Source organism: Lepidochelys kempii, chromosome 7 (assembly GCF_965140285.1).
Source record: "Lepidochelys kempii isolate rLepKem1 chromosome 7, rLepKem1.hap1, whole genome shotgun sequence".
NCBI classification, from domain to species: Eukaryota; Metazoa; Chordata; order Testudines; family Cheloniidae; genus Lepidochelys; species Lepidochelys kempii.
The window spans coordinates 122,252,089-122,279,020 of NC_136386.1; the positions used below are offsets into that span (position 1 = coordinate 122,252,089).

The 26,932-nt window shown below is 49.0% G+C and overlaps 1 protein-coding gene across 8 annotated transcripts; it reads right to left on the minus strand.

Annotated features, from left to right (window-relative positions):
* Positions 1 to 1,529: 1,529 nt before the first annotated feature.
* SLC68A1 (solute carrier family 68 member 1) lies at positions 1,530 to 25,729 on the minus strand. 8 transcript variants are annotated; one of them, XM_073354511.2, is made up of 10 exons: positions 25,621 to 25,729; positions 21,426 to 21,649; positions 12,117 to 12,388; positions 11,288 to 11,367; positions 10,129 to 10,572; positions 8,399 to 8,516; positions 7,322 to 7,418; positions 6,327 to 6,498; positions 5,206 to 5,399; positions 1,530 to 4,532 (listed from the first exon to the last, which is right to left on the minus strand). In XM_073354511.2, exons 3-10 carry the CDS (start codon positions 12,279 to 12,281, stop codon positions 4,279 to 4,281), a joined length of 1,524 nt encoding a protein of 507 aa, XP_073210612.1. In that variant the 5' UTR covers positions 12,282 to 12,388; positions 21,426 to 21,649; positions 25,621 to 25,729; the 3' UTR covers positions 1,530 to 4,278. The 8 variants fall into 8 exon arrangements, with proteins under 8 accessions (XP_073210612.1, XP_073210613.1, XP_073210609.1 ...); XM_073354512.2 differs by lacking the exons at positions 21,426 to 21,649; positions 25,621 to 25,729 and adding exons at positions 13,356 to 13,518; positions 23,444 to 25,067; XM_073354508.2 differs by lacking the exon at positions 25,621 to 25,729 and adding an exon at positions 23,444 to 25,067.
* Positions 25,730 to 26,932: the final 1,203 nt, after the last annotated feature.

Consider the following 26,932-nt stretch of genomic DNA (forward strand, 5'->3'; position numbering starts at 1 on the left):
GCTACCCTGAAGGCACTTGTATCCCAAGCTTTAAGATGGTGTCCGGGTCCCACAGCTTTCCCAGAGAACAGACCGCTGCAGGAATGGAGTTGAAGGTGGCTGTGACTCGTTTGGTGCCAGCTGAAGACCAATGTCTGAGCTTTTCTTTGGGAGAATAGACCACTGAGGCGGCAAGGGAGGAAAGCCCAGGAGGAAGGGGAAGTGGTAAAATATCTGAGTACGTCCTAGTCCTTACACACACCCCCCTCTCTCGCTCACAGTGACAGTACTGCGCTCCCTCTCAGTGGGCAGAAGTACACCTGCTCAATGGATTCAGCTACTTTCCTCCCAGAGAAGAGAACTGGCCCAGGGGAGTGGCTGCTCCCTCCTTCCAGGTGTACAGCAGAGCAGAAACGTGACCAGGAGAGCTGACTGGGAGCAGAGCCACACCGGAAGGGGGAGCACTGGCTCCGGCCACTAAGTGTTTATTTGCTAGGAAGGGGAATCCGAGCAGATGGAAAAGCTGTATTAACACTGATGGGGAAGGAGCAGGTAAAGCTTCTGTCAGCAGAACCTTACCTCAAAATGTATGTGCAGGAAGGAGGATTGTGCACCGCTGGGGCTGCGAGTTCACTTGCACTCAGAGCCAACGGCCCAATGTAAAATGAGGGGAGCCAGACACCAGATTTGACACCGTTGAATTCCCTCCTTTCCCCCATGGCCCTCCCCCCACATAAAATTGATAGCCACTGCAAAGAACGGAAGAACCACCAGAGGGATGCAAAGCTGATATTAGGGAAAGGGGAGTGTGAACCTCAAAACAGACACACACCAAGGCAAACGTTTTCTGTGCAGAGAGTGCACTATCAGTAACATTCACACACTCCGGTTTCTCTGGAGATGAATGCCAATAACAGAACCCTCCGGAGAGGGAAAGCCTAGGTTCCCCTATTCCAGCAACAGGTTTTTCAGGCCAGAGAACCAAGTGGGATTTGCCATACTGGGTTGAATTGAAGCAACAGTACTGTAGGCATTTGGAGCGGGGACCATATGGCTGCCTTGCATATGTCCAAGACTGAAAAGCATGCAGTCTACAGTTCAGAGCAGCACCTGTGGGGTGATGTTGCCCAAGGAAACGGGCTTGGAAAGAGACTGGTGCTCCAAGCCCGGCAGAACCTGGAACAGGTCAGATACCAAGGATACAAAAGCCCAGTCACAAGCAAAACCAAAATTGGCACCGTCTGCCCCAAGGGCTGCAGTTTGGATAGGGAGCACCTGCCCAGGCTGCAGTCAAAAGAACTTGGGAGGACACTGGTATTTGGTTTGTGTGCAACAGCTACTGGCGATGAAAGGCCAAAACCTCAGGAACTACAAATCCCACTTGGTTCATGCTGGGAGCTTGAGATCCAAGAGGAGCAATCTAGTCCAGAACTCTTCAGACCAAGCTTAGCAAGCTGAAAAGTGATTCTCCAGCATTAGCTGGTTTGTAAAGCACTCCAGAAACTGCCAATATTAACACACCCAGCCCACACTGAACCGCAGAACAGCAATACAGAAAAGGTAATTTTTAATCAGCTCATTAGGAAATGAAGAATCTGTCAACGTTTGTTAAAAATTACATAAATAAGTTAAAATTTAACCATCAAAAGATACAGACACCTCCAGGCAGTAACGATTACAGCTTCGTTACATCTTGGTCTGAGACCCGAGGTGGCTGTGTCCTGAGGTGAAATGGCAGTAGTTTGGCTGGCTCCACCCTTAACAGCAGAACAAGAGGGGGCACCTAGCTGGTGTCTAACTGAATACACAGCACATACATGATGGGGGAGTTTGGCCTTCACCTGCTCCCCATGCTTTCCTTGTTCTCCTACAGCTGAGAGAGTAGGCGGGTGCTTGTCCACCTCCAGTCAAAACTGAGACCAAATCCCAAAATGTTTTGCATGATGCATCTTGGTCATGATCCAGTTTTGCTGACTCAAGCAGAAATAGATTCAGCATAAACCATTCCGAGACAATTTCACAGATCAACGGCCCCTGCTTGCAACCCGGATCAGAACTGTGCTCGCTACAAATGTGTGCTTGTTCTGACCCCAGCGTGATCAAGGCCTTCTGTAGATTTCAACCCCTCTTGCTATCTCGCTCCAGAACTTCTGTTTGGCTGCTGAGCTAGTCAGTCAACCACTAGGACGTGGTTTAAAATAAGACAAGACAAAAAAGTCTAAGCAATTTATCATCAGAGCTGCCATTCTCACTGGTTTAGATACTGCTCTAAATTTTCTCAGCACGTATACTCTCAGATGACATAAAACAAATGTCTATTTACACAGATGGGGTGAAATCCTGCCCCCACTGCAGTCAGTGGGAGTTTTACCATCAACTTCAATGGGCCTGAATTTCACTAATGATAGAAGAGAAGAACTAGGAGTACAAGAAGGGTTGAGCTTCCCCTCCCCAGCAGTGGAGAGGCTCAGTCTTAGGCTCATAATAAGGTTTGTCAGGATGATTTAAAATAGAGTCTCCACTGCCCCCAGACTGGGGCAGACACAGAACTATTCCCCTTACCAGGTACAGTTTGGTTCCATGGAGCTCAGTCCTACAGCTCTGGGATGAGGCAGTTCTGTTGATTTCAGGGGGATTACTTGTACTGCAGGGATGAATGCTTTTGTGAACACAGGGCTTGTGTGGTAAGGGCCTGTGCCATCTTACTTACAGGCTGCAAAGAGGAGGGGTTACAGTGCTCAGCACTCTCACTGGGTATGGGTCTTGCTGGTGTACAGGTCCACAACAAAGCTGGTGTTGCTGTATCAATTCCCTTTGGCTCTAGAGCAACCCCTCCCCACATCAGGAGGTCCTACACTGTGTTTAAAAATGGGCTTCAAGAACCATGAGCCATTTAGCAGAGAAAGAAGCAGATAAGCAACCCCCGATGAAAGGCAGTAACACGGGGAAGGTGCCCGTTCACTGCAGGGAGTCTGGCATCACGTTCACACAAGCCTCTGCAGGTTGCGTGAAAGCGATTAACACTGGGACTCTGAGCAAAGAGTTCCCCTCATTTGGGCTCCCAGCTCAATGGGCAAGTCCCCCCAGCTTCTTCTGGGCTGTTGAATGACTTCAAGAAGTGCCACATTTAGTAACATCCCAGGAGAGACTTCTGCAGCTGCAATACAAGTGTTGATCTTGCTAAAGGAATTCTGCTTCACATTAAATGATTCCGGGGAACAGGCTTGTCCTGAACCCGACAGAATGGGCTTGATCTAAGAACTGTCACTTCTCTGCAGTGAATTAGGTGCAAGACATTACGTCAGCAGGGAGTAGCTACACTGAAGAGTCTCAAATCCCAATTCCCAAAAGATTCCCCCATCCCAATTTTTCATGCAGTAAACCCCTTTCTAACTCCAGGGCCCTGCCTCAGAGTCACCACTTCTTCCAGCCCTCCCCTGCCAGAGAATGTCATGCCTGCCCCCTAACTGGCTGCAGGGCCTGGTGAGGAACAGCATCCATGCCCCGAAGGAGATGACCACAATGCCTCTGCAACCCTGCCTGCTCCTGGTGAGCTAGGGAGTGAGAGCAGGGCAGGAGACAGAGGCCTAGTCCACACTAGAAAGGATTGCAGGTAGGGCTACGTGGAGATGCAGCTTGTAGCAACACAAGAATGCTTTTGCCTGTGTGCCTGATACCAGTTCCCTGAACCAAATAAGCTTTATCCACAAAAGCTTTATTTTGCCTGTATAACTGCGTCTACACTGGGACTTTTGCCAGTAAAACATAAAATCAAGTCACTCCCTTAACTAGCACACTGGTAACATTTCTAATGCAGAGCTGCCCTGAGCCCAGGTTTCCGGGATGGAACTGCACAAAACCACCATTGGGCTGGCCCAACAGCATCTGCTTTCCCACCGATGCCCCCTGGGGTGAGATACTGCACTAGAGACTGTGTTAGAATGTCTGTCTCCTTTACTCTATGCCACTGTCACCCACCCTCCCTTGAGATCAGCAGCACCTCAGTGAGCCCTGGGTGCAGAAAGTGCAAGACCTAAGACTCCATCTGATAGCCTGAGCAAACACCCCCAATCTGAGCACGCACCAGTCACCCCTGTCTCTGGAGTACCTGCCTGCCAAACCGACTGTCCCCTGGAGCGAGGAAACATCTGCATTGTGAGTATTTCACAGTTGAATTGTAAACGCTTTCAGTTCTTAACCAGCAAGCCCCTTTGTCTCAGTCTGCATCTCCTGGACTGTAGAGAGGCGTAACCACACCCACAGCACAGAGCCAGTGAGAGCTGAAGGGCTCAGGCACATCTAGATCATTTTGATCTCTTGTGATCGACTCTGAGTCAGGCTCTGGCGCTGGGACTTGACCGTCTGGAGACGCCTTCCATGCAGGCTGAACTGCGACCAGCTGAGGAGCTGCAGTAATGCACATGTGATGGGGATGAAGACGAGGAGGTAAAAGCAGCCTTGGCGCAGAGTTGGTTCCCAGGCTGCATTGGATGCCAACTTTGGTTGGGCGCTCACCACGTTGCTCAGAGGGGCCCGCTGGAAAATGTCATAACCTGAGGCCAAAACAGTTTGTAAGACTCAGCTAGAAACTGTAAAAATGCCACACACCTTCAGACCACCATGGAGCTCACCACACCTCCCTCAGGGGTCTGGGCTTCACAGCCACCGAACACAAGGTCCCATAGCCCAAGCAACTCTCAGTGCAATTCAGATACAGTGTCCCTGGGATAACAATGCACAGGCGGAGGGGTGCAGATCTTGCTAGGGAGGAGTTCAGCACAGGTGTGGGGAGATGGATTAGTATCAGATCTCTATCTCACAGGCCTGGGTTCAAATCTGATGTCTCTCAACATGAGAGGTAGGTGGTGGTGTCAAGCTAATCCTTCACTGAAATGCAGCACATGGATCCTCACTGGGCCATGGGTCCAGTACGAACGCTCACAGTGAGTCACTTCAACCACTTCCCACCCAGCTGGTCTCCCATACAAATACTGCCCAGGCCTTCCCCTGGTCAGGTTATTAGCTCTGACAGTACCGCCACAGGTGGCATGGGTGCAAAGGTACATGGAGTGTTAACTTAGACAACCTGTTAAGTAATAAAACATCCTGTAGACTATGTTGCCAGTGGACCTTGTCCAAGTATTTCACATCACAAAAGCCAGCAGAGGCACTCATCTCAGCCCCACCCTACTGCTGTCCCCAGACAACACTTCCTACGTCACTTACCAGTATAAGTACAGAGCAACCAGGTGCCAATCAGGGGGGCAAAGGTCTGGCCTGGCTTGGTTACCAAGGCAACCATCCCAAACAACAGCGCTGAGGCAGCCTGCTTCCTGCGGTTCAAGACAAAATCCTCATCCACCAGGTCAGTGACAACCAGGTTCAGCAGCTTGCACGTTCCTTCTGTGAACACCCGGTTACTGCGGAGCACAGCAGAAAGGGCATTACACAGCCGAATGTGGAAACAGGGAGCACTTAAATACAGAGAGGGCTGTCACAGAACCATGCTGCTTTGCCTCTCCCTAGCACCTGCCAGCCACTTTACATGAAGTTTAACATCAAACACCCCTCTGAGGCGGGTACTAGCCCCATTCTACAGCTGGGGAAACGCACACAGAAAGGACTTGCCTAAGATCACATCATCACAGAGCTGGGAACTGAAACCAGTGCTCCCAAGTATCAGACTAGCGCCCTAGCCACAAGCCCAGCCTTCCTCCCACCAACCCGGAACTACAAAGATGCAGTTGATCCAGAGAACAACCATCTGCCTCGTCTTGAGCACTTGAGTCCATTGTACAGCCTGCTGACCTGTGGTGGTTCACCTGGTCCAGGGACAGTCCTGCCAGGAACAGGTCACATGGCAATGCCCACAAATTGAGTTCACACACCAGATGACAGTATGTTTGAAAGCAGCTGCCCTTAGTCATCCCTGCTTATGTGAGGACAGTCCCACACACCAGAGCCAAGCCAGCATTTGCAGACACAGCCCGATTTTTGAGAAGAGCATGTTATTTCCTCATTTGTTCTTAAACAAGGTTTTTATGAAGTGTGGTGTAATCACGGATTGTTCAGTTCATCTTGCTCAGTCCATCGGAGGTGAGGGAGTTCTGAAGGGACAACACGATCTAGTGGTTGGACCACTTGGTTAAGACTCAGGACTCCTGGGTTCTACTCTCAGTTCTGACAGTGACTTGCTGCATGACCATGCCTCACCTGTACACCTGAGATTCACCAGCTGTAAAATGGAGATGCCTCATAGCCTCCCTGGGGTGGCTAACCACCTGGACAGCTTCCACCAGCTCACCTATAGGCACAGAGGTCAATGAAACCCTAGATAAGCAACTTACCTGGCTATGAAGATGCAGAGCAGATACACCTGGTCAGGTCCAGCTAGAAGCATGATGATGCTGAGAGCCAGTTTCAGGAAGAAGAGCCCTCGCACCACTGCGTAAACCCCACATCTTTGACAGAGAGACAGAAAATAGAGGTTGTTGAGATGAGGGGCGATGTAGGAAATACCTGCGGAGAGAGGCAAACAGTTCAAGGGAGTTTCAGCATCTGGCAGTGCCTTGAGACCGAGCAGAGACAAGACAAGGCACAGTTCATCCAGCAGGGCATTAGAAGGAAAACCATAGAACAGCTAGACTTTTAAACTGAGTGAGTTTGGGGATAACGGAAGTACTCAGCCCTTACATGGTACTTTCTACGTCCCAAGCACTGCACAAAGATCTTCACCACCCTCCCATGAAGGAGGCAAGTGTTATCCCCATTTCACAGATGGGAGCATTGCGAGGTAAGTCAGACGACATGGCAGTGCCAAAGCATCTCAGCCCTGACCCAGAGACAACCCTAGTATTCCAGAGCTGAACCGCCATTGAACCTTGCAGTGCCAATCAGGCAGATCTGGGTGGCAGCTTGGGTACGTTCCAACAGCAACTAAGAGAAAGTGACTGAGCTCATGGTCTTGTCCCCTGGGTTCAACTCCAGACCTGGGTTTGCAGAGCTGACCAGATCTAGGTCTCTCTCTCACACATGCACCTGTACATCTGTGAAACCCAGGTCAGAGATCCAATGCCTGCCTCTCCCCATCCTGCCCCTGAAAAGTGTTAGAGATTATTTCTTGTGTGTCTGTGAAGGGAGGGGAAAGTCTAAGATCCAAGATGGTTGCAGCAATGGCTCCATCTGGGGATAGGTAGGCCAAGTGTCACTCCTGGAGCCCTGAGAAAAGAGTGCACCTTTCTCCCGAGTCTCAGTGCTTTCGAAGAAAGAACCCAGGGCTGAGCCAAGTACCAACCCATCAGCTCTAGGGTGCTGCTTACTCCAGTTCCCCTCGCAAGCTCACCTAGTAGGAAGGATCCTGTAGAGAGAGAGATCCGATCTGACAGCAAGTGTTCCAAGAAGAGAGGGAAGAAGTTGCTGTTAAAGTGGCAGTGAAAAACCTGTGACAAAACAGCACAAAGATTAACTGACCAGCAATACTCAGAGCAAGAAGAGGAAGCCTAAGCCAATAGTGTGCTAGGCTCCACTCCACTAGGAGTCTAGTGCCAGGGTAACATGCAATTCTTACAGGTAGGATCTGTCAAGCAGAGAAGTTGGCATCAGAGCATTTGTATAAATAAAGCACGCTGTCTGCAGAGCCATCTGCACCCGCCTCTGAGAGCCATCAGTTACACCCTTGTACCCCATGAGACAGATGGCCACCATGAATGGCCCAAAGCCAGGCCAGGCCAGCTCAGCAGCTACACTGTGCATTACTGTGTGGGAAAACCAAACCCTCAGAGACAACTGAGGCTGCAAGTGCTGCAACGATGCTGTGGAGAGCGTTCTGTTGTTTGGCAGTCATCTCTGTGGGCACCTAGCTGAGGACTAGCTCTGAGTAGAGCCCAGTGGCTGTGACATGAACCTCAGGAATGTGGGGGAGGGGGGAGAAGGGGAGGTTCAGTGCTCTCACAGGAAGGCTGGGAAAAAAAACGTGTTTCCAAGCTGTTCTCAAAGGCATTCGATGATAGGAACTAGGATTTCTCTGGCCATTGCTTTTGCACTAGTAATTCTCCCCAACAGCCATGATAAGGCATTAAAATGCAGCATCCTTGTTAAACTGCACGTGATGGTCTCTGAAGGGCTGAGAGTTTCCACTCTTTAGTGAAGCAGGAGCTCAGCCTACACTTAATCACCCCTCTTGGCTGTAGATGGAAGAGTAAGACCCTCAGACTCCACAGGGAATCCCCCCGTAACAGAACAGCTGGCTGATGCGAAGCCACACAAGCATGTGCAGAAAGCACCAAGAGGAGTTATGGCATTATTCAGACACCACTACTTTCCTCATAAGGAACCAATATCCTTTTGAATCAATTTCAGACTGGCTTGGCTAACAGCTCTCATCCGAATCACTAGGTTAGAGCGTCCGTGCTACACCTACCTGTACTAGGTTCATACAGACGAACCAGAGGAAGTTGTGGTGCCGGGACAGCTGTTTGAGATACTCTCCCAGCGTAATCCTCTTCTCCAGCGGGGCAGATGGTTGCTCAATGTACAATCTACAGGGACAATGAAACCACTCTCATTGTTTCTGCACATGTGAGAATGTCTGTTATCCCCCTTCCTCTGCACTCCCAAGGGGCTTGTAAACTCAGTGCTCCCTGCTTTGCTCAGAAGTGTATGCACTGATGCAATGCTGGCTACTTTCCTCATCCTACCATTCATCTTCTCTGTTCACGGAGCAAGTCAGAAGCTGGCAGGATATTTGCTCCTTGATGGAAGCCACAACCAGAACCAGGGTCATCAAAAACTTGGAATATTTGCCTAGTGAGTCAGCAACTCAAATCTGCACCAGTAAGAGCATCCCTCCCCCGGGCAGCTATTACAGTCCAATACAGATTCTTACTACTCTAGTCCCAATCTTTATTGTTCGTTTTATTGTGGAACCACCTACAGGATGTGAGGCACTGCACAAACAAAGACAGTCCCTGCCCTAAAGTGCACTTATAATCTAAGTTTACGAGATGAGACAAGTGGATACAACAGAGGGGGCAGCGCGAGGGCACAGTGAGTTATGAACACTGGAATGAGCAGTATGCAGACGCCAGCTGCTTAGCGAGTGTCAGGCAGTAAGACAGACAAGAAAGATATATTTACTTTTTCCATCCTCATGATAAAGGGAGAGCAAGTACATTTCTATGACAATGCTGTGTGGACATTTTAACAGGCACAGACCTTTTACTATAAGTGTATACTCTAGAAATTAAGGGATGGACAAAAAGTTACCTGTAGCTTCCATCTGCCACCAAGAACAGGACTACTGTCAGCAATGCATTCACTAGTGCTATGCCCCAGCCTAGTTTCAGATGTCCCATGAGATGGGGATTGCACAACCCTTCCCTTGGAAGCCTATTCACAGCCCAGGAGATCTCAGCATTAGGATACCTTTCTTGGTCATCAGCCTAAATCTTCCTTCTCTTAAATTCATCCCATAATTCCCCAATTATACACAATTCGAGTAATTCCCCTTTTCCTCACTGGTATTTTCACTTACATACTTGTAGGGAGACATGAAAACCGCCTACCAGTCGTCAGCTAGCCAAGCTAGACATAAAGAGCCCATTTTTTAGTCAGCCAGTCACATAACTGTGTGCAGAACTACATATGCAACTACTGAAGTGCAATGCAGATGGGCTCTTAGGCATCTGTAAGCAGGATACTCCCAACACCACACCTACTCAGGATAGCTGCACTCAGCTTAAATATGCTTTCTGGCATGTGCAATGGCACATCTGACTTTAAGAGACTAGTTAGCGTGGGCCAGTTTTCTAAGTCTTTCCTCAGGACTCTGTCCCTCTATCGCCTTAGGTTTTCTGGGTTTTTGTTGTTTGTTTTTGGCTACTCTGAATTTTGAAGGGACGAAGCTACAGCTGTCGGGTAAAATTTTCAAAAATGCCTAAACGACTTGGGCTTCTTAGGTTCCCATTTTGAAAAGTGATCTACACTTGGAGCTGCGGGTACAAGTCCCAGCAAATTGAGCTAGCACGCTAAAAAGAGTGTAGTCACAGCAGCAACAGGGACTAGCTACCCCAAGTATGAACCCATCCGAGACTCAGACCCACAACATCAGATGGGCATTTATCTGATGCTATGTAGTTTGGTGCCACTTACTCTTTTAAAGTTGACTCTTGGTCCCATTTCACTTCAGTCTCAAATCGTTGTCTTAGCAGCCACGTTGCCAGAGTAAATCCAGCAACAGAGCAGAGAGCCAGCACCACACAAAATATCCGGAAAGAAAAGAAGTCTTCTTTGTTCCACACTGCATAGGACATGAAGACAGAGAAGGAACCGATGGCACTAAAAAGCGAGCAGTAGAAATTTAGGCTAGTCCTGTCCTTTGCAGAAACAGCCAGGTCTGCGAGCAAGGCATTGTGGTTGAGATCCACCATGGTAAGAAAGCTGTCATAGAGGCAGAGGCAGAGGAGGAACTGCAGACCTGGATGGGCCCACGAAACCCAGAAAGCCAGGAAAGAGATGGCAAAAAGGGGCCCATTGCGGCTCAGTGCCTGAAGTCTCTTAAGAATGACTTCTGGTGAAGAGATCTCCACCCCTGACCTGCAAGAGAAGAGAAAAACTTTGGTCACAATTCCTGGGAAGTGTCCCTGCCACACCCTCTATTCCCTTATAGGAAAGGCTCAGAGGGCAGTAGAAGCGATCTCAACACTGCATTTGTCAGGGCAGTAAGTGTCTTTGTTCAGCTCCCATCTGGCTCTGTTAATGTGAGGAGATAACAGGCCCCAACACCAGGAACATAAGCAAACACACAGGAGTGAACAGAGCCCTTCTTGGCAGGCCAGCACTGTCTGCTTCACAACAATGCAGATTGTTCAACGGGTTACAACAGTGTAGCTCTGTCTCACTCTAGGGGACGGACCATGCATCGGGGTTTGTACGTCAGCTATTGACTCCAAGTTTAATGGGACTTAACTCAAGCAGCAGAGGCTCGTGCTTTTAGATCCAGAGTTCCAGACTCAGTCCCGCAAGGTGACTTGACTGGGGGCATTAGGATAACTATGCTTGTGGATGACCACCTCCTCCTCCACACACTGAAGTGATGGACAAGCAGCACCCAACCCTGAAGCCACAACGGCAACATCCAACTTTTCAGGATACCATGAGCAGAGGAGTTTAAGATTTTCATACCTAGGTAATATTCCTCTTTGAACAATCAGTCTTTTTAAGGTGACATTTTCACATGATCTTTTCCAGCCTACTCTGAAGATATTAACTTTCCAGCATTTAACGGAGGATATGAATGGCAAAAACTTACTGATGTGTGCTAAGAAATACCCGGTCACTCAACCAGCCAAACAGAGGGTCATTGAGGCTGTTCCAAATGAGAAACACTGTCTAGAAAAGAGAGATACAATAGTGAGACAAGCCACAATGAATCACTTTAGCAGTCAAGTCTTGTTATTGAGGTAACCAGCATCCAGATGGGGACCCATTACAGTTCTTTGGGATAACAACCAATTGGTACTGGATAGTGATAATGTACCACCCAACATATGCCTTGTCACTATACTGCAAACCCCCTTTCTGTGCCCATACTTTACCTTTTCAGGCTGAGAGTCATACTCTTTAATGGCTTTATGTTGTATAAAAAAAAAAAATCTACTGGCAAATAGGGTTACACCACCCATTTTCATACATGACTCAAAGTCACGTTTGAACTCATGCTTTGGGAGGTGATGGAATAATGCACAGAGGCCAACATTTTCAAACCTGGGTGCCTAATGTCAGGTACCTAAATCTAGACACAGGCACTCAAGAAGTCTCATTCAGACTCATTCAGTGCTGTGTTTCATCGCCGCTGCGTGTAGTCTGAAATTTGCTGGGATTCTCCAAGAGGAAAGGCACTCTTTAAAATGCAAGTTGCTGGTGTTTATACCCCAGCTGACTATCTTTGTAGATTTGTATGAGTGAGAAGTGCTAGGTCACCCAATCTAGCCCTAATACCACTAGCTCCTTTATCACTTCCTGCCAAAAAAGAAATTAAGCTACCAAAATGTTCTCCCATATTCTAACCTGATGCTTTGGTTTCAGATCATACTGAATATCCTGAGAACAGTAGGAAAACATATGTCTCAGAAACTTACCTCCCCAATCCAAAAGGACAGTTTATCGATCTTGTAAACGGAAACAAAGGTATCCACGTAATATAGGAGGAATACATTGTGCAAAATGGAAACAAAGAGGGACAGGGACCCATATATCACAGCAGTGGGTAAATTAAAGAGACAACCCAACAGTCGCAAACCCATGTTGGTTCATTCAGAGTACTTCAGCCTTCCAGATCATCTCCATTTCAGGTGGGACACCTTCCCCCAGCATCTGTTGACTTTTGTTGGGGGCCAGTCCATTGTTCCTCCTGTTGAAAAAAAAAATATAGAATTAAGTCAATCCATTTATTTAAAAAAAAAACAACCAACCCACAAAATCCACCCACCCACCCAAATGTAAGCTTTACCAGCCAATACAAATCAAGTCAGAATTAGATTGCTTTGCTCAGTTGTTCAAAGTGGATTTAAATGGGATTTAAAAGGCTAAAGGCCATCTGCTGTGGTAACGCCATTCCCTTAAGCTGAGTTATCATTTGGACCAAACTATCGGACTAGATCAAGGGCTCTCCTTGGTTCAGCTGTTTACTAGTAGGAATACTGACAGTTTTTATATACTGTACTTTAATGTTCTTTGTTGTCTGGCATAGAGTAGATTAGCTATTTCAATACTTTAAGGCAAGAACACAAGCGGAAATAGGATTTATGGTTGCATACAGAAACAGTCTTCAGAAGACCGAACTAATCGCACATATTTTTAGATAGTCAAATTGAAGGAGAAGAGAGTTACCAGGGTGAATTTTAGACTCAAAAACAAATGCCAGGAAACCAGCAGGAATAAGCCCTAGTTCAAGCAGGTGTGATACAGTCAGACACATGCACACTTCTTTCACAAAGCACCTCAATCATAACTTGCTACAGCTAGTCTCGCTCAGACAGAAGTTACTTAATTTTGAATTATATTGTAGTTTTGTGATGTGGAAAGTCAATACCAGACCGTTATAATACCTAGTTGACACCACCATGTTACAGGACATAAACCACTTCGGAATCCAGGTCCCCAGAAGGAGGAAACAGAGGTTTCTGTTTCTCACACAATGGGGCCTTGAATCTTGATTAGGGCCTCTAGTCACTACTGCAATACAACTAAACCCACTGGCATGTCCTCATTCCCTTACAGAAGGAAGTTAAATATATTGACAGTTAAGAGAACTGCATCTTCAGCACAAAAAGTTGAGTCCCAAGGATTGCCTGATGGCACTTATGGAAAGAACTCACATTTTATTAAGCTAACTTGCAGATGAACATAAGCACTGTCATTTCTGTAGTATTAGCAGTGTAAGAAGTCCCTTAACAGTGAAAGTAACTCATTTAAAGGCCAGGCCAGCTCCCACTGGAGTCTGGTATCTTCCTGTTGACTTCACTAGGAGTTGCATCAAGCCTAGATCAAGGGAGGAAGGAAAAAAAAAGTCAAGGGCTGGGATGAAACTTGAGGGCAAAATTCCAGACCCATTCAACATTTACCAGAAGTCAGGAGCGTAAGCACTTTATGGCAAACGTAAGAATGGCTATCTGCCCAGCCCAAGGAATGCTCAATCACTTCCTTCTAACTCATTCATCGTACGCAGCATTTATTCCAGTTACATTGTTACACAGAGGTTTAATATCCCACTTGGAGTCAAATACTCAGTTTTGCAATTAGATCTAACTTCAACATAGTCCATATCAGGTGTTAGGAGTTAAAGCTGTAATTCTGTATTGATACCATATTAAAAAACAACAACACCACCACCACCACCTCCAGAGTGGAAAACAGATCTTGGAAGGGAATTCTACTAGATAATAAGCATTTATTTATAGACAGACATGCTGACAAGCCTCAAGTGGGGATGTTTTTTTAATTTGGGGGGGATTAACAAGGGATCAAAGATTGTATGACATCTCAAATTATATCCAGATAAAACACACATTGCCTCATTTAATCTAGCACTGTTTTTCCCAAAAACGTAATCTGAAAGAAGAGGATACGTTGATATCCTAAAAGGAGGTTTTCAATAGCACAAAGGTGCTTTACCCGTGTAATCAAGGAAGTGGTTTTTAAATAACAGGGTTAAAAGCCATAATTTAGCTGTCCTTTGATTGGCATACCTTTACTTTAGGATGCTTATGGAATGACATAGAAAACACTGAATATGTATAATGCCAAAGTCAAAGTCACTTCTGGTCACCCTATGTGAATATAGATTAGCAGAAACAGAAGGGGTCCAGCGAATGGTGACAAAAGCGACTGAAGATCTGGAGTGACTTCTGAGGATGGACTAGAGATCAGGACTGTTTAGTCTAGAGGAAAGATGATTAATAGGGACGTGGTTAACGTATATAAAATAAGGAACGGAACAGAGAAGGTAAAATTGGAGGTTTCATTTTATCCTCAACACAAAAACATGCAAGGAGATTGAAAAAACAAGAACATTCAAACTAAGCAAAAAACTCTCTCTTCCCTCCCCAAGCTACACACATGGAACCTATTAACCAGAGGAACTCAAGAAAGTAGAGGCCACAAGCACAGTAGGATTTCACCTTTATACATAGAGGGAGAACTTCTGCAGTTACATTAGATGAACTAAAGCGGGACATCTTTTTATCCCATCAGTCCCTCTTTCTAACGGAGGTTTGGAAGACACACTCTCCGTGGATGGGTTATTCCATTATTCCCCCTACTGCAGGGGTTTCTTTTGCACCTTCTGCTTAGACATTTAGAGTGAAATGCTGGCCCATGAGAGTCAATGGGGCCACAATTTCACCCCTGGCATTGGGAACTGGATTTACGGGACCATTAGTCTGGTAATTCCTATGTCCTTCACTGAGAGCATCCTGAATATTCTTGATTACATTTAATCAAGTTACTGCACTTTTGCTAAGAAATCAAAGAGGAAGTCATTCAGGGTCCGTGTTGGCTCTGCACAGTTAAAGATCACACAGTACTCCCCCATCTGTAATATCAACCTGTCTGCTGCTGCACAACAGAAGTAAGCAGAAGACAGCCATGTAAGTTACAACTCTCTCATGAAAGTACTTCTGGGGGAATTCTGTGCCACTGCATGTGTGCAGAATTCACATCCCCTGCAGATTTCTTTGCTTCCCCACAGAAAAATGACCCTCTGACGGGGAAACAAAGGGAAGCCACGAAAGCGGTCATGTGCCACTCCCCAACAGCGTGGGTGCATCCGGTGCAGCAAGCAAAGATGTAAATCACTGGGGGGGACATGCCCCAGCCAGTGGTTCCTACCCTGTGCCAGGCTCAGCTGCTAGTCCCAGCAGGGCTGGGAAAGATGGGACTTCCTCTTCCCCTGCAAGGAGCGACCAGGGTCAGACCACCCGCTGAAACCTTTTCAGCTGCAGGAAGCTTCACACCCACCTCCTTCCTGCCCCCATTGCTCCTCAGCCATCAGGGGGAGGGGTCACTGTATGGGGAGCTGCTCTCCTGTCCACCCAACCCCTGTGCATCCGGACCCACTTCATACCCAGATTGCCCCGCCAAGCCTCACTCCCTGCACCCAGAACCCTCCCACTGAGCCCCTGACACCAAAGCCACACCCCAACAAGCCTCATCCTCTGCATCTGGAGCCCCCCTGCACCCACACCCCCCTGCCAAGTCCCATCTCCCTGCATCTGGACCCCACCCCTGCATCCAGACTGCCCCACAACACTTGAACTCCCACTCCTATCCCATCTGCACCTGGACCACCCTGACTAGCCCTCCGCACCCAGACCCCCCCGCCCCACTGAGCCCCATCAAGTCAGCACCTGGACCTGTACCCCATCTAGCCAGCACCCAGACTCCTCACTGCTGAGCCCCAACCACCTTCACCTGGACCCCCCCGCAGAGTCCCATTGCCTCTGAATCCAGAACCCCCCCACCAGTGAGCCCTTGTTCATCCAGATCCCCCTCCATACCCAGACACTCCCCTCCCCCAAGCTGCCCACAACCAGATTTCCCCACACAACCCCTATCACCCCATACCAAGCCCCTCCACACTTGGATCCTGCTGGGCTGAGCCTGCCTGTCTACATCTAGTGTGCATAGCATGGACGGGCAGGCCTGGCCATATTCTATGATTCTATATTCTATGATTCTATGGCCCTTGCAGTGTGTGCAGCTTCACTGCTGAGTCTATGTCACAGGGTGGGGACTGCAGGGTGATCTCCCACCTCTGTGCAGTCAGTGGCCTGTGTGCCCCGCTGCCATGCTGGAGCCTCCAAATTTTGTCAATAAATGTGCAGAATTCTTAAACTTTTGGCACAGAATTCCCTCGGGGTAATGAAAGGGAAATGGTTTATCAAATGGAAGAGGAGAGAATCTGGAGGAGAAACCATGTGCTGCTACAGTGTGCAGAGAAAAACCAAAACCATCCCCCACTGTGCTTGATTCTGATCTCATGCACACCAGTTTCATACTGGGGTAATGCCACTGAAGTCACCCAAGTTATTCCTGATTTACCAGTGCAAGCATAGCATCAGAGCTATTTTATCTGGCCATACAGGATATCCCCATTGAGCCCAAAATGATGCTGTCCACCGTACTAAGTTTTATTCCCATGTATTCTCAGACTAGAAGAATCTCCCTACTACTTTGACTCAATGTGAGGCTGTACTAAATCACAAACATTTAGTGAGAAAACAGAGGGCTTAAAGTCTCCAATGCTGTCAGCATCTGTCACAAGCACGAACAGAATTCCCTGTCTTGCGAAGTGGAGCCCTGTATCAGAGCAAAGAGTCACTCCAACACTGTACATCACCCTGAATTTGTAAAGGCAACAGAGCTACTGGAGCTTCCACAGACGTTCCCTTTTGCCATTTACACATCATACTGCTGATTTAAGTAAGCAAAGCTTTTTACTCTTCTTCTCTGAGACGCCATCACAGATGTATAATCTCTCACAGACGGTTAAAGCATTGACATCTGTAAGCAATTAAAGTTTGTTTGGGTAGTCGGGAGGTCATTCATTTTTTCCATTTGTAAATGTGTGGATGAAAGGAATAAAATGATAAAGAACTTGCGTGTAAAGAACTTAACTGTGTTCCGAGAGCCGTAAAAGCACTACGTTTAAATTTGCCACGCTGCTATTTTTATAGCCTTTTCCCTTGAGTAAAGTTACTTGTGACATTTTTCAATATTCAGCATCAAGAAATAAGGGCCAGAAGAGTTTCAAGAGAGGCAGATCTGTCAGTTATTCTGAATCTCATAAGCACAACTACCAAGCTGGAATTTTAAGTTAAAAAACAATATACACATCAGTTTCAGTTTCAGAAACTTTAGCTTTTGCAAAGTTTGCATTTAGTACATATGCTTCACTCCTGCCAGTTACAGTCTATTCTCTAAGAAGGCAATGTTCATACATAAAACACCTGGAAGGCACTGCCTTTCTTACAAAGGATGTTAGCAGATTGTAGCTGGCATTGCATTTTAGGATTCTTGCAACATATGGCCTAGTTTTCTAGCCAGTCACAGAGAGAGCGCAAACAGGTAACAAGAAAAGGAGTACTTGTGGCACCTTAGAGACTAACACATTTATTTGAGCATAAGCTTTCGTGAGCTACAGCTCACTTCATCGGATGTGTAGCTCACGAAAGCTCATGCTCAAATAAATGTGTTAGTCTCTAAGGTGCCACAAGTACTCCTTTTCTTTTTGTGAATACAGACTAACATGGCTGCTACTCTGAAACAGGTAACCACCATTCCATACACCCCCTTCCTACTCCACACATTGTTACCTTGGGACTCTCCAGAGCACGGAAGGCCTCATACAAGCTCTCCATAAAGGGCAATTTTCACCTTTTACAATAAATTTACCTTTATTGTATTAAATGACTTGTTCATCACTGAGCAGCAGTTTATACTTTTTATCTAAAATCTATGGAGATTTCTAGGCAAAAAAGAAAAAAACTTTAAACTCTGATGTGATTGATTCTTTCAATCTTAATGCAGTCAAAAAAGCCTTGAATTTGTTCTCCCTTCTTGTGAGAAAGATACAAGGTTAAAATCCCCTGAGAAGTCCACCGCAAAGTTCCTCCTTTACAAAAAATCCACATTTAATAGTTAAGTTCACCCAAACAACCTTAGCTCTTTCCCTCAAGCACCACCCCCAGAGCAAAACGAAACTCTAAGACAGTCTGGTCCATCTTCCATAAAACCATTAATACGTTCTTTATTCTTAACTTCATGAGCCTGTGGGATGGATGGATAAAGCTGTTGCAGAGTTTCTAACTGTTCTCAAGGGGGCACTGGGGTCAAGTGCTACAGCTGTGGATTCAATTGCAAGTCACCTGTGAAATCTTAACTCCTCTATGTTTCTTCAAGAGTCCATTGGGCAGTCATTGCTAACGCAGGTAGATTTTACAGAAAAGCACTGATGGGATACCAACTGACAATACTAACAAACTCTCAGAAAATAGGTTCCTTCTGTAACTGGGTTTTTATAAAGCAATGGAATGTGTGTGCGGTAATGTGATACCAACTGGCTCAGACAAGGAAGAACACAAATAAGGAAACATATCACATGCACTTTAATTGCTAAGCACAACAGTGAGGCACCCAGCTGGTTTACTTAGCCAGCCATATGACATCCCCGTATTGGAGGAAATTGAACATCTCCTTTCTTTTATAACTATGCAATCATGCTTCTGTCAAACTAGTTCACACCCTTAATGATGTTCACTGGTGCATTCATAACTTTGTGCTACACAGATTATATAATTCACACGATTTGTATTAGTTGATGTTCTGCATTAACATGGTTTTATGGACAACCGGTCTTGTCAAACAAACCCATGTCATTATTTGGGAAGATCACAAGTTTGGTTGATAAAGGTAACTGCATAGATGCAAAATACTTAGATTTTTATAAGGCACTTGACTTCACACCACATGACAGCTTGATTAAAATTAGTATTACATAACAAAAAGCACATGTTAAATGGATTAAGAACTGGCTGACAGATCTCAAAAAGTAGTTGTCAATATAGAATCACCACTGAACGGGAGGGTTTCTAGTGATGTTCCACAAGAATCAGTACTTGGCTCAATGCTATTCAACATTTTCATCAATGATCTGAAAGTATACAGAAAATCACAGCTGATATCATTTGTGAAGGACAGAGACAGGCAGAGTGGTAAATAACGAGGAGGAGAAGGCAGTCATACAGACCAATCTGGATTGCTTGATAAGCAGGGTTGATTCAAACAAAGTGTATTTTAATACAGCCAAATGCAAAGTTATACATCTAAGAATAAGGCATGCAGCCCATCCCTACAGAATGGAGGACTGTATCCTGGAAAGCAGAGATTCAAAAAAAGATTTGGGGGAGTACTGAACAGGAGTAGGAAGGCAATTTTACCTTTGTACAGCATTGTGGTGAGACAAATACTGGAATACTGCATATAGTGCGTGTGTCCACGTTTTAAAAAGGAAGTTGAAAAACTGGACAGGATGCAGAAGAGTCAAAAATGATTCAAGGGCTGGAGAAAATGTCTTGTCGTGAGCAATTTAAAGACCTTGAGCTGTTTAGGTTATCAAAAAGATTGAGCACTGCCTTGATTATAGTATATCGGTAGCTTCATGGGGAGGAAAAAAAACCAAACAAAAAAAACACCAGGTGCTGCTAATGCAGAGAAATCTTGCAGAGAAAGACATAACAAGAACAAGTGGCTGGAAGCTGGCACCAGAAATGTTCAAATTAGAAACAAGGCGCAAGTTTTTAAACAGTGAAAGCGATTAAGCTTTGGAACAAACTACCAAGGGAGGTGGTGAATTCTCAACTCTTGATGTCTTCATAGCAGGACAGAGTCTTTCTGGAAGATTCGCTTTAGTCAGACAGATTATTGAGCTCAATAAAGGATAACTGGGTGAAATGTAATGACCTGTGATATACAGGTCAGACTGGATAATCTAACAGTCCCTTCTGGCTCTAAGCTCTGTAAACGTAGGAATCTTCTATCAGAGACAGAGCAGGTGAGGTAATCTCTTTTACCGGACCAACTTCTGTGGTGAAAGGGACAAGATTTTGAGATCCCCAGAGCTCTTCTTTAGGCCTGAAGAAGCCGACAGACATTCAGGCCCTAAGAAGAGTTCTGTGGAGCTCAAAAGCTTATTCCTTTCACCAGCAGAAGTTGGTCCACTAAAAGATGTTCCCTCACCCACTTTGTCTCTCTTGTATCCCGGAAACAACATGGCTACAACACTGCAAACAATGAAGCTTATTTTGACAGCCACAGCCAAGGGTTTGAGAATGTCCAGGTGTGCCTATGTAATACAAAATTAACTCACTATTTGAGGAACACATGAGCTACTGTAATACTGGGAAGGTTAAAGGGACACAGTCATCTTGAAAGCCATTTCTGTTTGACTTTTGTACCTCCTGTTATTACAACAACTAGACTTTCTAAAATAAAGCAACAAGAGCCTCCCCAATCCAGTTTGTTTACTTTGTGCATTTGACATCAGCTGGTGCACAGTGTGACAAAATTCCTGCTCTACCTTGGTGGGTCTTGCGCTTATTGGCGGATTTACTCGCCTTAGAGGTTCACAGCAGCCCTCAGCTTGGCCGTTTTTCTGAACCCACAGTCCAGGTCAACTCCTCCTGTGTCTGACCAGGAGTTGGGAGGATTTGGGGGGAACCCAGGCCCCTCTACTCTGGGTTCCAGCCCAGGGCCCTGTGGAATGCAGCTGTCTAGAGTGCCTCCTGGAACAGCTGTGCGACAGCTACAACTCCCAGGTTACTTCCCCATGGCCTCCTCCCAACACCTTCTTTATCCTCACCATAGGACCTTCCTCCTGGTGTCTGATAACGCTTGTACACCTCACTCCTCCAACAGTCCGCATTCTCACTCTCAGCTTCTAGCGCCTCTTGCTCCCAGCTCCTCACACGCACACCACAAACTGAAGTGTTTCTAGCAGCTTCCTGATTGGCTGCAGGTGTTCTAATCAGCCTGTCTTAATTGTCTCTAGAAGGTTCTTGATTGTTCTGGAACCTTCCCTGTTACCTTACCCAGGGGAAAGGGACCTACTTAGCCTGGGGCTAATATATCTGCCTTCTATTTCTCTCCTGTAGCCATCTGGCCCCACCCTGTCACAATAGTCAGTTTCACTGTTTCCCTGTGTAGTCAATTAGCAAAGGAGAAACTGACTGCAACTTGTCAGTGAGAGAACAGAGAAAAAAAACATTTTAAAAGAGTAATTGGTATCAAAAGATTGACAATGACAGCGTGCCTTTAAAGATGAGTTTATGGCATAGCGTCACATATCTCCATTTATCTTCAAGTCACTCAGTAGCCTGGGCCCAGCATACCTAAAAGACAGCCTCATGCTCCGGGATGAAGATCCTTCTAGACAGCTTCGCTCCTCAGGCAGAATGGAACTTTTTACCAAAAGGGTAAAGCTCATCTGTGCAAAAGTCTGAGATTTCTTGGGGGCCTGTCCCAGACAGCAGGACAAACCCCGCAGGAACTAATGACCATCACAAGCACCACCTTCTGCTCCAAATACAAGGTTCTTGTCTTCCAACCGCCTTCTCTAGCAAACACACAGCAACGTGTACATGTTAAAAATATGTTAAAACAATCCCCTACTGAGACATAACTGCACACAAAATTCTTCCTTACAGACAGGATGAGAAAGAGAATGAACCACACCTCACAGATGTTAGTCTCCTGGCTTAGTGAACTGCTGGAAGGTGCTCAGATACAAGTAATAAGGGTGGTATAAGAATCTGAATAAAACATCAAGTTGACAGGTTCACTCACAAGCCAGATATTTAACCTTACTTTAATTTTGTTTTTTTCGTTCAAGTTTAAAAAAAAAACAACAACACACCAACTACTCCACTGCATGCATCTGATGAAGTGAGCTGTAGCTCACGAAAGCTTATACTCAAATAAATTTGTTAGTCTCTAAGGTGCCACAAGTCCTCCTTTTCTTACTCCTGTGCTGAAACCCTGGAGGTACAGCACTTCAGTACCTGCCCATTATTCTCATTAGCATTAGTAGGAAGCGTACGACAAGCTGAGAAGCATTGGTGCCACTTTTCATGCTGTTAAAGAGAACATCTCTGTCTAGGTATTTCTTCTCCACCCATCACCATGGTATCTGAGCAGGATTTCTCCACAGAACTCATTTCAGTATGGACTGGTCAGTGAGGGGTTTTTTGTTTTTGCTTACAATCTTTTGAAAACTGCAGTCATTCCCTCTCTCCCAGCCTGGTGTTTCAATCACCAGATCATAAGGTGTTTCCTGAAAGTCTTACTGAAGCCTGTCACAGGACCCAAAATTGAGGCAGTCAGGAACCTTTGTAATGTTTCAGTCCTGAAAGATGTCACTGGACCAGTTTAAGCAGATTTACCTATACTGTTATGAGCATTTCCCCATGCAAGTTCTCCTTTACCCACTCTCACTATTTGTGCAGTGTCTGGATACAGGAATTGTTTGCTTTGTCACAAAGGGGGATGGTTCAAGAAGTGGTGACAACATCATCTCCACTTGAAGTCCAAGTTTAGATCAAGTTTTCACCTGGTTATTCAGACACCCTTGAAACTGAATTTTGAGAAGAGATTAGTGACTAGAGTAGGGGATGGAGAAGCAGGACTCCTGGGTTGTAGTCGCAAGCTCCACCACTGACTTCTTGTGTGATCTTTGTCAAGTCACTTCCCTACTCCATGCCTCCATTTCCTGAACTGTGAAATGAGGGTAACACACACCTACAGCCAGTGATGAGCTGCCAGAAGCTGAAGAACCGGTTCCTTCGGTCACTCCGGGTCTTTGGCGGCATGTCCTTCAGTCGCTCCGGGTCTTCGGCAGCACTGAAGGACCTGGCGCCGAAGCTTCCGAGTGCCGCTGGGTGAAAATTCACAGGGGAGCCTCCCCATCTGAGAGCTCAGGCAGGATGGACAGGATGGTCCCACGGGCCACATGTGGCCTGCGAGCCGGAGTTTGCCCACCCCTTTAACAACCAGTTCTAAACCGGCTTCAAAATTTAACAACTGGTTCGCGTGAACCGGCTCCAGCTCACCACTGCCTAAAGCTCCCAAGGGGTAGGAGATGTAGTTTTTGTCTGTGAAATGCTTTGAGGTGTTCAGATAAAAGTCATGAATGAAGTGCAAATTACAACTGAAACCGCTACCGGACTGTAGCTTCCATGCAGGGGAGGGAGAGATGAATCCTTCACTAGTTGGCTAGATTTTTAAGATTTCCTGGATGGTCATGGAATAATAAATATATAATAAAACAAAAAAAAAAATAAAGCTGCCCACTTCATTTTAAGTGGTCTCCTACAACATGCATGAACCTCTTATGCTTAATAATCTGTCCTACCTTCTATTTAGCTTGACCACTTTGGTTTCCTTCTCCAGACGTGAAGCTCAAAAACTTGTCCCTTCCACCAACAGAAGTTGGTCCAATAACAGATATTACCTCCCCCGCCTCATCTCTCAGATAATAAAACAGATAGAAATACGAGGCATGGGGCACCACTACTCCCGGCTCATCTGTTTACGTAACATCCCAGCAAGGGATGGGGACTGAGACAAAGAACCAGCTGTGGAGATCCGGGAGCCCTGCTACAGGTACTCCCCATAGTGTACCCGTACTGCACGGCCCACCCTGCAGGCACCTGCCCTGAAAAGGGTGAGGGGAGACCTCCGACAGCACTCTACTTGGGATGGATGCTGATACAGGGGTAAGTGACAGCGCTCTGCCTGGGATAGACCCCTATAATGGGGGGGGACAGACCCCCCCCTCTACCCAGGTCAGACCCTATGGAGAGGAATGGAGACAGAACCCTTACCCCCCCCCACAGCACTTTACCTAGGGCAGGACCCCCCCCCCCAGGACAGACCCCTATGTTAGGGGGAGGGGACAGAACCCCACCCTGACTGCGCTTTGCCCAGGACAGACCCCAATGGAGGGGGGAAGGGACAGAACCCCACATTGACCACGCTTTGCCCAGGACAGACCCCAATGGGGGAGGGGGGGAGGGGGGGAAGGGACAGAACCCCTCCCCCACCGTGCTTTGCCCAGGACAGACCCCAATGGGGGGGGAAGGGACAGAACCCCACATTGACCGTGCTTTGCCCAGGACAGACCCCAATGGGGGAGGGGGGGAGAAGGGACAGAACCCCACATTGACCGTGCTTTGCCCAGGACAGACCCCAATGGAGGGGGGAAGGGACAGAACCCCACATTGACCACGCTTTGCCCAGGACAGACCCCAATGGGGGAGGGGGGGGAGGGGGGGGAAGGGACAGAACCCCTCCCCCACCGCGCTTTGCGCGGGACAGACCCCAATGGAGGGGGGAAGGGACAGAACCCCTCCCCCACCGCGCTTTGCCCAGGACAGACCCCAATGGAAGGGGGAAGGGACAGAACCCCTCCCCCACCGCGCTTTGCCCAGGACAGACCCCAATGGAGGGGGGAAGGGACAGAACCCCTCCCCCACCGCGCTTTGCCCAGGACAGACCCCAATGGGGGGGGGGGGGAAGGGACAGAACCCCACATTGACCGTGCTTTGCCCAGGACAGACCCCAATGGGGGAGGGGGGGAGAAGGGACAGAACCCCTCCCCCACCGCGCTTTGCCCAGGACAGACCCCAATGGGGGAGGGGGGGAAGGGACAGAACCCCTCCCCCACCGCGCTTTGCCCAGGACAGACCCCAATGGGGGAGGGGGGGGAAGGGACAGAACCCCTCCCCCACCGCGCTTTGCCCAGGACAGACCCCAATGGGGGAGGGGGGGGAAGGGACAGAACCCCTCCCCCACCGCGCTTTGCCCAGGACAGACCCCAATGGGGGAGGGGGGGGAAGGGACAGAACCCCTCCCCCACCGCGCTTTGCCCAGGACAGACCCCAATGGGGGAGGGGGGGGAAGGGACAGAACCCCTCCCCCACCGCGCTTTGCCCAGGACAGACCCCAATGGGGGAGGGGGGGGAAGGGACAGAACCCCTCCCCCACCCGCGCTTTGCCCAGGACAGACCCCAATGGGGGAGGGGGGGGAAGGGACAGAACCCCTCCCCCACCGCGCTTTGCCCAGGACAGACCCCAATGGGGGAGGGGGGGGGAAGGGACAGAACCCCTCCCCCACCGGCGCTTTGCCCAGGACAGACCCCAATAGGGGGGGGGAGGGACAGAACCCCTCCCCCACCGCGCTTTGCCCAGGACAGACCCCAATAGGGGGGGGGAGGGACAGAACCCCTCCCCCACCGCGCTTTGCCCAGGACAGACCCCAATGGGGGAGGGGGGGAAGGGACAGAACCCCTCCCCCACCGCGCTTTGCCCAGGACAGACCCCAATGGGGGGGGACCAGTCCCCGGCCGCAGCACGGAGCCCCGGCGGAGGCACCCCCGGGCCGGGCACGGCAGAAAGGCAGCTCCCGCCGGGAGCGAGCGTTAGAGCCGGGCACCCATCCCCCGCACTTCCCCCGGGAAGGGGGGGAGGGAAGAGCGCGCGCAGGCCCCGCCCCCTCCGCGCCCCCCAAGGGCGCGCGGCGCCTCCTACCTGCCTCGACTCCCAGCCCCGGCTCTCCCCTGTCAGCACCAGGCGCGCGTGCGCACTCAGCTGCCGCCGCACCGGGCGTTCGGCCCCGCCCGCGCTGCCCGAAGAAGGCGAGGGAGGCCCCCCCCCCGACCGGAGGCGGGGCCCGCGAGGCCATCTTTACTCCGGGCAGGCGAAGCCAGCCAGCCCCACACTTCCGGCCGTCTTGGGCGAGCGCTGATTTTCAAAGTCGGGCAGGTGGGGGAGGTCTCTCAGCTGAGTGACATAGCGACGAGCCAGTCAGAAAGCAACAAATTTACATAATCACGCCCCTAAAGCCACAAACCGCGGAGATCCGCATTCGGAATGGGGAGGGGACTCGACGGGGGCCCTTCTAACCGGGCCGCTCTCCCTCTCTATGGTCCGCGGGCCGGCCCTGGCCCTGCTGCCATTGGAGCCGCCCCATAGGCCACGGCCTCGAGACTGGGAGGCCTGGCCCGGCCCTGCCCCACAGGACATCTCCCCTCCCCCCCCCCCCATAGCCCTCAGCCTGTGAGGCCCGGCCCTCCCCCACAGGACATCTCCCCTCCCCCCCCCCCCATAGCCCTCAGCCTGTGAGGCCCGGCCCTGCCCCCACAGGACATCTCCCCTCCCCCCCCCCATAGCCCTCAGCCTGTGAGGCCTGGCCCTGCCCCCACAGGACATCTCCCCTCCCCCCCCCATAGCCCTCAGCCTGTGAGGCCTGGCCCTGCCCCCACAGGACATCTCCCCTCCCCCCCCCCATAGCCCTCAGCCTGTGAGGCCTGGCCCTCCCCCACAGGACATCTCCCCTCCCCCCCCCCCCATAGCCCTCAGCCTGTGAGGCCTGGCCCTCCCCCACAGGACATCTCCCCTCCCCCCCCCCCCCATAGCCCTCAGCCTGTGAGGCCCGGCCCTGCCCCCACAGGACATCTCCCCTCCCCCCCCCCATAGCCCTCAGCCTGTGAGGCCTGGCCCTGCCCCCACAGGACATCTCCCCTCCCCCCCCCATAGCCCTCAGCCTGTGAGGCCTGGCCCTGCCCCCACAGGACATCTCCCCTCCCCCCCCCCATAGCCCTCAGCCTGTGAGGCCTGGCCCTGCCCCCACAGGACATCTCCCCTCCCCCCCCCATAGCCCTCAGCCTGTGAGGCCTGGCCCTGCCCCCACAGGACATCTCCCCTCCCCCCCCCCATAGCCCTCAGCCTGTGAGGCCTGGCCCTCCCCCACAGGACATCTCCCCTCCCCCCCCCCCATAGCCCTCAGCCTGTGAGGCCTGGCCCTCCCCCACAGGACATCTCCCCTCCCCCCCCCCCCATA

Coding starts and splice junctions, on each gene's coding strand:
- SLC68A1 (XM_073354514.2), bottom strand. CDS start 12,281: ATGGGTTTGCGACTGTTGGGTTGTCTCTTTAATTTACCCACTGCTGTG. Junction 11,368..12,116: donor TGTCCTTTTGGATTGGGGAG/GTAAGTTTCTGA, acceptor TCTCTTTTCTAG/ACAGTGTTTCTCATTTGGAA. Junction 4,533..5,205: donor GTTGCTCTGTACTTATACTG/GTAAGTGACGTA, acceptor TTTTGGCCTCAG/GTTATGACATTTTCCAGCGG.